The 10,488-nt window shown below is 67.3% G+C and overlaps 1 protein-coding gene across 1 annotated transcript in view; it reads right to left on the reverse strand.

Moving 5' to 3' along the window:
* The window catches only part of PKD1 (polycystin 1, transient receptor potential channel interacting), a 29,601-nt gene that overhangs the window by 16,036 nt on the left and 3,077 nt on the right, over window positions 1–10,488 (reverse strand). Inside the window, exons 7-17 of the mRNA XM_012554585.1 lie at window positions 9,503–9,729; window positions 9,134–9,249; window positions 8,786–8,912; window positions 8,302–8,549; window positions 6,300–7,055; window positions 5,684–5,815; window positions 5,337–5,512; window positions 5,091–5,224; window positions 1,338–4,960; window positions 1,074–1,223; window positions 153–296 (exon numbers count right to left, since the gene is read on the reverse strand). Of these exons, the coding sequence (XP_012410039.1) occupies window positions 153–296; window positions 1,074–1,223; window positions 1,338–4,960; window positions 5,091–5,224; window positions 5,337–5,512; window positions 5,684–5,815; window positions 6,300–7,055; window positions 8,302–8,549; window positions 8,786–8,912; window positions 9,134–9,249; window positions 9,503–9,729 (5,833 nt within the window). The remainder of the gene's footprint in view (window positions 1–152; window positions 297–1,073; window positions 1,224–1,337; window positions 4,961–5,090; window positions 5,225–5,336; window positions 5,513–5,683; window positions 5,816–6,299; window positions 7,056–8,301; window positions 8,550–8,785; window positions 8,913–9,133; window positions 9,250–9,502; window positions 9,730–10,488) is intronic.

The following is a 10,488-nucleotide window of genomic DNA, read 5'->3' on the forward strand; positions in this document are numbered from 1 at the left end:
GGGACATGGTGGGGGATGGAGGGGGTGGTCAGCGTGCTGAGGGGACAGGGCAGAGGGGGGCAGGGACATGGTGGGGGATGGAGGGGGTGGTCAGCGTGCTGAGGGGACAGGGCAGAGGCGGGCAGGGACGCAGCGAGTGGATGGCCGCTCACCCCCTGCTTGAAGCCACGGCTGCAGTTGAGGCACCGCCCCTCCAGGTACAGGTGGGAACTGCGGCTCACTTCGTACACACCCTGTGCCTTGCAGGACACGCACTCCAGGGACACGATGGGAACCCGCCCACTCCGGATCAGCACCTGGGAGGGACATTGAGGCCACCGAGCTGAGCCCCGGTCCTAGAAGCAGCCCCTGCAGGTGGGTGGTCCTGAGCCCATGAAGGGGGGCCTCTGCCTTAAGCATGCTGCTCCCTGGCCAGGAATACCCAGCCCCCCCACCTCTGCTCAGACTCCATGCTCCCCAGGGCCTACTGGTCGTGTCTCCCCGTCCGGACGGTGTGAGGGTGTAAGGAGGCTCCACAGGAGCAGGGCCACATCGGGCTCATTTTTCGCAGCTTCTGGTGCCACTAGCAGGGCACACGCCTTCTCCCGAGGGCAGACAGATACCTGTGTCACCTGTCCGCGGTCCCGACCCTCCTGGTGTGTGGGCCACTGGGGGAGGGGAGGGGAGGGGAGGGTGCCCACACGAGGGGGAGAGCTGGCCTCTGACCACACCTGGGGACCAGCAGACCTGTGTTCTGGGGACAGTGGCTGCCTTGGGGCCGGGTGGGACGGGACTCTTAACGTCGTCCCCTTTGCACTGTTGGGGCACTCGGTGTGATCTTCAAACCCCGGGGTGACGCAGCACCTCGGTGGCCTGGTGCGGGGCTGCATCCTACTCTGAGGCTGCGCCACCGCAGCAGGACGCCCTCGACTACGCTTGTGTTAACTGCGGCCGTGGTTTAAGAGACCTGAACCTCCAAAAGTCTAAAATACGGGAGACCCTTAAAAAGGAGGGGGCTGCGGACAAGTGACCCGCTGTCACCCCAGGACCGACTGCCGGGAGCACCCCCACCCCCACAGCCAGCCAGCACCCACCGTCTGGTTGGTCACCTCCTCCTTCCGGCCAGCCTTCCACACGGTCAGGTCGAAGGTGTACTCCACACCAGCCTCCAGCCGCTCACGGGGGATGGTGACCACAGGGCTCCCGCGGGGTCCGAAGTTCAGCACACACCCACCGGCCTCACTCTGCAGCCCAAACACGGGGGAAGGAATGAGAACCCTGACCGCCTGCCCTGAAGACAGCTCAGGGACCCTCCCACCTCCCGCCGGGGCTAGAAGCCCGGGCTGGCCCCCGGGGACCTGGGAGGCGGCGGCACAGGCCCAGTGGAAGCTGAGCGGTGTCTGGTCACCGTCCTCCAGGTTGGGGTCATAAGATCGGCTCCCGTCCAGCACCAGGTCCCGCGTGTCTGACCACACGCGGTACGAGCCGCCCTCGATGATGGGCACCAGGCGCTCGGGGACCACCGTCACGTTGGCCTGGATGCTGCGCGCAAGTGGCGTGTCCCCAAACGACACCACGAACACGAAGCAGTAGTGGCCCACAGGCAGCGCCAGCCGCGGCACCACCAGCTGTGGCCGGCTCGTGTCCACGCCAGGCAGGACCAGGCGGGTGGCACGCCCAGGCCGCCGGCAGCTGGTGGTGCGGTACACCTCCCAGCGGTACTCGGTCTGGTAGGTGACGCAGCCACGCAGGTCGACGTGGGCCTCCAGGTAGTTCCGCTGGGAACGGCGCATCAGCACCTGTGGGGGCAGGGCCACATCCACTTCGGGCTCCTCGCAGGCCAGCACGTGCACCGTCACTGCCGCCTGCGCCACGAAGAAGCTGACCAGGTTGGACGCGTTCACCTGCACACGGTAGTCCCCGGGCTGCAGGTAGGCGTGGGTGGCCCAGGGCTCCGCCGTTGCCTGTCCCAGGGCCCCGTCCCCGAAATCCCAGCGGAAGACCACACGCCGTGGGCTGGGACTGGCGGAGGCCTCGAAGCGGGCCGAGCGGTTGGCGAAGCAGCGGTCACTGTGCAGCGCCACGTGCTGGATGACGTCCTGCACCTCGAGCCAGCGCGTGAGGTTGATGCCGCCCAGCTCGTTGAAGGCACGCACCTGGACCTCAAGCAGCCCCGCAGCCACAGGTGTGTAGGTGACGTCGCGGCCCGACAGGATAACCAGCGAGTCGCCCTGCACCTTCTGCAGTGAGAAGTACCAGGCGTACTGGACGCGGGAGCCGTGCCGCACACGGGCCGTGAAGTTCTGCTCGGCCCCTGTGGGCACGCCTGGTGCGCAGCAGTGTGGCATCCACAGCCCGCCCACAGCCTCCAGCACGGCCACACGCACCTGTGCCTGCGCCCGGCTCACGTGGTTCTCGGCCTGCACGCCCACCACGTAGTCCCCGGCACGCGGGAAGATGCGCGAGAAGCGTAGCCCGGCGAGCAGCTCGGGGTCGGCCCCGCCCACCTGCAGGCGCAGCACCACGCCCGAACCAGCAGCCAGCAGCACCTGGAAGTCGACCGACTGCCCGGGCTCCACCACCTTGCTGCTGGCCCACAGCACCAGGCCCACCACAGGCTCCTCCACTGTGAGGTTGTGCACGGCCACTGCCCAGCTGACTGCATTGGAAGCGTTGAGCTGAACAGAGAAGGTGCCAGCCTCGGGGAAGGCCACGGCCACGTGCTGGCCCTGCAGCCTGTGGCCCCCCGGCACTGCCCAACTCCAGCTCACGTTGGTGCCGGCAGCCAGCTGGCCCCAGAAGGGCACAACGGAGCCAGCTGCCACGAAGCTGCAGTCTGGCTCACCGGCCCGGATGCCCAGGCCCACAACAGGCGCCTGCACCGCCACCCCGACAGTGGCGTTGACTGCACCCAGTGCATTCTCAGCCACAACCGTGACCAGGTGCAGGCCAGGGCTGGTGAAGGCATGGGTCGTGGCCGGCCCCAAGGTCACCCAGCGCAGCCCCCCCGCCAGGCCCCAGGTGAACGCGACGCCACCGCCGCCTGTGAGTTCGGCAGCCAGGGTGACGCTCTCGTTGATGGCAGCCGGGTTGGGGGCGGCAGCCACAGTCAGCAACCCCACAGGGTCCACAAAGTGCAGGGTACGGTTGGCCATGGCGCTGCCCAGCATGTTGGTGGCCCGCAGCTGGACGAGGTAGGTGCCAGGCTCAAGCACAGTGAGTGAAAAGACCCTGCCGGTGGCAGCCAGCAGGGGGCCCCCAGGCTGCTGGGCGGTCCAGCTGTAGGAGATGTTGGTGCCGTCCCGGACCGCGGCCTGCAGCTGCAGGGTGCGGTTGGTGGGGAAGCAGCTGCCCCTGCCGCCACCCACCACCTGCAGCCCCTCGATGTGCTGCAGCACGTAGATGAAGATGCTGTCCTGCACGGCGCCCACCGCATTCTCCGCCGTGACGATGATGTTGAAGGTGCCCACTGAGCGGAAAGTGTAGGAGATGGTGGGGCCCCCGGGGATGGGGGTGCAGCGGTCACAGAGCACCCAGGAGTAGCGTGCGTCGCTGCCCGCCTCCAGCGTGGTGCTGAAGCTGACGCTGCCGTTGAGCGGCACGACCGTGCGGCTGGCGTTGACACGGAGCCCCCGCACCCGCCGCACCACAGTCACGTTCAGCCAGGCCTCGCCACGGCTCACCTCGTTCCAGCCGGTCACCCTCACGGTGAAGGCGCCTGTGCGGTTGTAGGCGTGGGTGACGGCAGGGCCCTCGAGCTGCCCACCGTCCCCCAGCTCCCACAGGTAGCTGACGAGGCTGCCGTGGCCGGCGACGGTGAACAGGTACGGCTGCTGCGCCTCCAGCACGTGTGAGCCGTTGACCCTGACGCCCGTGAGCGCCACGGGCTCCTGTACCTCCACCACCGCCGAGTCGTTGCCAACCGAGACATTGTTGGACACGGTGACTGTCACCAGGTAGGAGCCAGCCTCCTGGTAAGTGTGGGCGGCTTCGGGGCCCCCGAGGCGGGTGGCGGCATCCTCGGTGCCCCAGTCCCAGGCATAGCGGTAGGGAAAGCGGGGCCAGGCGTGCGCCTCCAGCCGGGCCACGTCCCCGCGCCGCAGGAACTGCCTCCCGGGCCACAGCGTGACGTTGCCGAGCTCGGGCTCCACGCAGACGCTGGTGAAGTACTGTGCCTTGTTGGCGCGGCTCGACAGCACCAGGGCCAGCGGGAAGGTGCCTGTGCGCGTGAAGTCGTGTGTCACCACTGGGCTCCCAGAGATGGTCGCGTTCGGTGAGCCGTCCCCAAAAATCCACTCGAAGACATAGTGGGCAGGGTCTCCGGTGACATGGGCCGTCAGCTGGGCGTCGGGCTGTGCGGGGATGCAGCCCGCGGGCTCGATGCGCAGCACCTCCAGGACGAAGACGTGCACGGGCAGACTTTGCGCCAGGCGGCCGGCGGGGCTGGCGGCTGTCACGGTCACAGTGCAGTTCTGTGCCCGCAGGTACACGTGCTCCACGGTGGGCTCAGGCCCCGACAGCACCGTGCCATCGCCCATGTTGAAGATCCAAGTGATGTTGTCGCCCGCCTCCAGCGTGGCGCTGACCTGCACGAGCGCGCCCTGCTCCACGGCCGGGCTGAGGCGCACACTCAGGCCACAGGGCTCCTCGAGGACGTGGATGTCGGCCTGTGCCGCTGTGTGGCTCACCGTATTGTTGGCCTCCAAGCGGACGTGGTACATACCCCTCGTGGCATATGTGTGGTTGATGGCTGGCTTGCTCTGCGGCCTGATGCGGGAGCCGTCCCCAAAGTCCCACGTGTATAGGACGCCCCCAGGCGAGGGCAAGGGCAATGGGAAGAAGGTGACAGGCCGGCCGGCCACCAGGACATGGCTGCTCAGCCCCACAGCCAGGGCTGGCAGGGCGGCGCGCACGTGGATGGGTATCTGCCGCGTCAGGTTCTCAAAGGCGTTGGACACAAGCAGGGTCAGGTTGTAATCACCTGTGGGGACAGCCCATGGGGTGGTGGTGACGGGCCGCCTCCCCCTCCTCCTGGGGGGGGATTCCAGTGCCCCGGCCATGCAGTGGGGGGCGGGGGCAGCCCTGGGGGGGGACAGCGGCCCCGCCCTCACCTGGGGCGGTGTAGGTGTGTGTGGTGTTGTGCTCCACCAGCACCTGGGCCACCGTGGGCTCCAGGACCGGGAAGGACTCGTTGTACGGAGGCTTGAACTGGCCCAGCGCCTGCTCTCCGTCCCCGAAGGTCCACCTGGCAGAGCACGGGCACCGGTCAGCGGGTGGTGGCCACTGGAACCCGGCCGCAGCCCACCCCAGCTCGCCCTTCTCAGCGCCCCCATGGCCTCCCCAGCCTGCCCACTTACAGGAAGGCCACCTCGACAGCCGAGTCCACCAGCACGCCAGCCATAAGCACCAGCGTGGCGTTCTGGGGCAGCACGGCAGGCACCGCCGACACCCGTAGCCCCCGCATCCGGTTCATGCGGTCCACGGTGACGTTGTAGTTGACGGTAACGTTGCTCACGTGGTTGGAGGCCGTCAGCTGCAGAGACAGCCGTCACTGAGCGCCAACCCTCAGCGGTGGAGAGGACAGCGAGGGGGCCTAGCGGCACCCCCACACACTGCCCCCCGACTGCCGCTGGGTCCCTGGGAGCAGAGCTGAAGCAGAGCTGAAGGCAGAGATAAGGTTCCCGTGGCCTCACCCCCCACCCACCGAGAGCTTGAAGATGGCAGTGCTCTGGTAGATGACGTTGAAGGCGACGTTGTGGAAAGTCAGCGACTGCTTATCGTCAATGGTCCACCGGAAAACTACGTCTGAGCCCGCCTCCACTGCGGGGCTGTACCTCTGCGGGCAGAGCGCCAGGCAGCCAGGTCAGGGGCGCCAGGTTGGGGGGGCCAGGCTGGAGGCGGCCGGGTCAGGGAGGGCTGGGTAAGGGGGACTGGGTCCGGCGGGGGCCAGGCTGGGGGGGCCGGGTCAAGGGGGACCAAGCCAGGAGGGCTGGGCCGGGGTCTGTGCAGGACCAACGCCCACCCAGACACCTTAGCTCGTACTCTCCACCTGTGACCCTGGTGATGCCCGTGACCTCTCTGTGCCTCAGTTTCCCCACCTGTAAAACAGGCCTGAAACCAGTGACTGAGTCAGCCTATCTGATCCCTTCCGGACCTCCTGCTGTTGTCTGGGAGGCAAGGGCCTCACACAGAGCTGGTGTGGATACCCACACGGGTCGCCTGGTGGGCTGCACGTGACCACACAGGGCAGGTTCCAGGGGGCTCAGGGGAGGCCCTGGGCAGGGGTCAGGGGAGGTCTGGGGGCCTGTACCCACACTCACCACCAGGACACCCTGCAGCACGCGGGACTCAGGGCTGGGCATGGCACGGAGGCCACGCACGGGCTCCTCGGCCGTCACGTGCAGGCTGAGACGGGCTTGGCTGACGCTGTTCTCGGCCACCACCTCCACAGAGTGCTCCCCTTCGCTGAGCCCAGGTAGCGCCAGCACCGAGAACAGCGTGCCGTTGGCCTCACGGGGGCAGCCGGGTACCAGGGTGTCCACCACAGCAGGGCAGGTGGCCTCGAAGGATGCGCTGGCATTGCCCCCAGGCCAGCGGGCCGTGGCCGCGGTGTTGGCACCAGTGTTCACCGCAAGCACCAAGGCCGAGCGGTTGGTGGGCACATAGAGACGGCCATCAAGGGTGGCAGGGTAGACGACACGCAGCCCAGCCAAGGGGGAGGCCACAGCAAAGCTGCAGGACAGGTTGTGCACGGACACACCATTGCTCACCACAGCTCGGACCTCATAGCGCCCGGGACGTTGCAGCCCAGGTTTGGGGCCCAGGCCCAGCAGGGGCGTGAGACGCTCCGTGGCCCCAAGCAGCCGCAGTGCACAGGGTGGGCCGACTGGGGCCTCCTCCAGCTGGGTGGGCAGGTGGGCCAGCCAAGCCGAGGTGTTGGCAGAGAGGTAGGGGGCCTCGGGGGCAGGGAACCTTTGGGCAGGAGGACAGCGCAGGAGGGCACCTGGGCCAGCGTCATGCTGCAGGGCCAGGAGGTCACCGGGGAGCAGGGGCGCATCCTGGTTCCAGAAGGCGATCTGCAGAGAGAAGGCAGAGCTGCTGGGTGGGCAGGGCCACTGGGTGGGTGGGGCCGCTGCTAGGTGGGGCCGCTGGGTGGGCAGGGCCGCAGAGGGCTCCCAACCTGGGGTTTGGCACTTGACAGTCACCCTTACACTCGACCACACATACAGGGCCCCTCCCGTGTGACCAAGCGTTCTATGCCGTGGTGTGGACAGGATGGCCGCAGACAGGTACACACACACCAGGAGAGTGCCGTGGAGGAGACAGGAAGAGAGAGGACGTGGCTCAGGTGGGGGCTTCCCTGGGCAGGGGAGGGCCCTCCAAGGGGACCCTGCGGCCAGGACTTGAGAGGGAGGAACCACCACACAGACAGTCCCCTGAGATGGCCGAGCACATGCAAAGGCCCTGGGGCAGTGCCTCTGTGCTAGGGACATGCAGGGTGGCTGGCACCTTGTGGGTACTACGAAGGCCGGGGGTGCAAGCACGCACACGGGGCCCAGTGGCCTGAGGGGGAGGTGGGGGCTCACGGGGGGAAGGGACTAAGGGGGACAATGGGACGGGGATGATTGGGGGGACAAGGCTGACAAGGGAGACAGGACTGGGGGACGACAGGGGCTGAGGAGAAGAGTGTGGGCATTATCTGTTCAGTGCGGAGACCTTAGACTCGGGCAGCCGAGGGGAAGCGGGGGCACCCAGGCCGGGACACACACCAAGTACCAGGGGCGGGCACACGTCGAGAATCACAGGTACTGTGGGGAGGGGGGTCACACACCAAGTACCACATGGGGGACACACACACCAAGTACCGTGGGGAGTACACACATGGAGTACCGTGGGGGGGGGGGACAAACACCAAGCACTGTGCACGGGGGGGCACGCACCGAGTACCGTGGGGGGGATACACACCAAGTATTGCACAGCGGGTACACACACGGAGCACAGTGTGCGCAGGGGGTACACACCGAGTATCGTGGGGTGGGGGGGACACACCAAATACTGCATGGCAGGGGAGTACACACACCGAGTACTGCGCGGGGGGCACACACCGAGTACTGCAGGGGGCACACACCGAGTACTGCACGGGGGGCACACACCGAGTACTGCGCGGGGGGCACACACCGAGTACTGCAGGGGGCACACACCGAGTACTGCACGGGGGGCACACACCGAGTACTGCGCGGGGGGCACACACCGAGTACTGCAGGGGGCACACACCGAGTACTGCGCGGGGGGCACACACCGAGTACTGCAGGGGGCACACACCGAGTACTGCGCGGGGGGCCCTGTGGGCACGGACACGAGGAACTCCCTCCACAGCACATAGGCGGCCCTGGAGAGCCCGGGCCCCAGCATGGACCCGTTGATGCAGGTCCGAGGGGGGCCGGGCGTGTCCAGCAGTACGCAGATGTTGGCCACAGGGCACCAGCTTCCCTCCGGCATGCATGTGGGAGCCAGCACTGTGCCATTGTCCAGGGATCCACTCTCAGGCTCGCTGCTGTTTTCCGGGGCCCCTGCAAAGAGGAAAGGGGTGCCAGGTCCCAGGCTCACTAACAGGCAGCCGTCTAGAGTGCCAAGTACATCCTGACAAGCTTGGCCCTCGTGACACGGGTGCACCAGGAGCGCCTCCTTGTGGGTGCTGCCCAGCTCCCCAACCTGTCCTGCCCACCCCACCACCCGCTGGACACCAGTCAGGGACTAGGGGAAGACGTGAGAGGTCAGAGGGGCACCCCACGCCCATGGTTCCCACCTGTGCCACCCGCAGGCCGGAACACCTGCAGCCGCAACTGGGCAGGCCGCCCAAGTGCCTGGGTCGCAAACTCAGCTGCAGTCAGGAAGGCCTCACGCCTCACACTGAGGCCAGGGAACACCATCACCTGTGGGCGGGGCGCCACTCAGCTCCAAGACCCTGGTACCTACCCCCTCCCCCGACCCCAGGGCCTGCTGCCGTGAGGAAGGGAAAGTGGCCCCGGGGAAGGCCAGGGTGGCGGGGCCGCCCACGCTCCATCTGCCGAACCCTCTGGACTCCCCAGAGCATTTATGCTGAGCTTGTTCAGCTTCAATGAGGCCCTGGAAAGCAGCCCAGGGGTCGGCCTACCTCCACAGGCCCCTGGGGGTCCACGAGGGCATCCTGCTGCACCAAAGGACTCAGGGGTCCCTGCAGGTCCCCACTGGGTGCTCCCATGAGGACATTCTCTGTATCCCACACGGGGCCTGGGGGTGGAGTGTGCAGTGAGGGTGGGTGTCCAGGTGAGGCAGAGTGGACCCCGCCTGTGCTGGGCCTTCACCCCCCAGCGGCACCCCTCCATGGTTGTCCCAGGGGCTCAGCGTCTAGGAGTGAGGGGAGGACAGAGGGCTGGGGCAGTGAGATGGCAGGGCAGGATCGGGGACAGGATCAGGGTCAGCAAAGCAGGGTGGGGTGGCTGTCCTGGCCCCCGGGGTAGCCCCAGCACCCCCTCGCACGCACCCCCAGGCTGCAGCTCGCAGACGTAGCTGTGCGGTGCCGAGCACAGGTCCGTGTTGCACTGGCCAGCGGGCCCGAGCCGCACGCAGTGCTCAGCTGTGGCGGGGTGCGGCTCCCCAGGCAGCCAGTTCTGGCAGCTCTCCAGGCTGAAGGCCTCGCCCTGCGGTGCCATGCCCGCCTCCGCCTCAGCCCCCTCCACAGCTGAGAAGCCGATCCACACATCCAGGCTCCTGTGGGCAGACGGGCGGTGGGTGGGGGCACCCAGGCTCTCCACGACGGCATCCCTTGTCCTCCTGCCCTCTGGGTGCACGCACCCACGAGAGGCCCCCAGGTGCATCCCATTGCCATCCCGACTTCCAGATGGGGGAACTAAGGCCCAGACACAGGACCTGGAGAGCAAAACCCGCAAACCCAACACAGGGGCCCACAGCGGCCCCCACAGCTGCCATGCCCATGGGGCCAGGAGGCCAAGCCAAGGGCTCCTCATGGGTGTGCACATCAGAGCAGACCACGGGCCCCAAACCAGGGGTCCCCAGGCCCACCACTTGCCCTGCGGGGGTTCCTGAATCCAACCTTGGGACCAAAACAGCCTCACATCAGCCCCCCAGTGAGCTGCCCACCCCAGCTCTGCTAGCTTGGAAGCCGCTCCAAGAGGCCGAGCTTAAGGACAGGCACAGGGGAGACACAGGTACAGATGAGGGTGTGCGCAGAGGTGCAAATGAGAGTGTGGACACAGATGTAGGTGTGGGGCAGGGGCAGGTATAGATGAGGGTGTAGGCACAGGGACAGATATAGACAAGGATGCGGGCACGGGCAGGTGCAGACGAGGATGCGGGCACAGGGGCAGGTGGAGACGAGGATGCGGGCACGGGGGCAGGTGCAGACGAGGATGCGGGCACGGGGGCAGGTGGAGACGAGGATGCGGGCACGGGGGCAGGTGCAGACGAGGATGCGGGCACACGGGCAGGTGCAGACGAGGATGCGGGCAC

The sequence above is a fragment of the Trichechus manatus genome, unplaced genomic scaffold, assembly GCF_000243295.1.
Source record: "Trichechus manatus latirostris isolate Lorelei unplaced genomic scaffold, TriManLat1.0 scaffold00024, whole genome shotgun sequence".
NCBI lineage: Eukaryota > Metazoa > Chordata > Mammalia > Sirenia > Trichechidae > Trichechus > Trichechus manatus.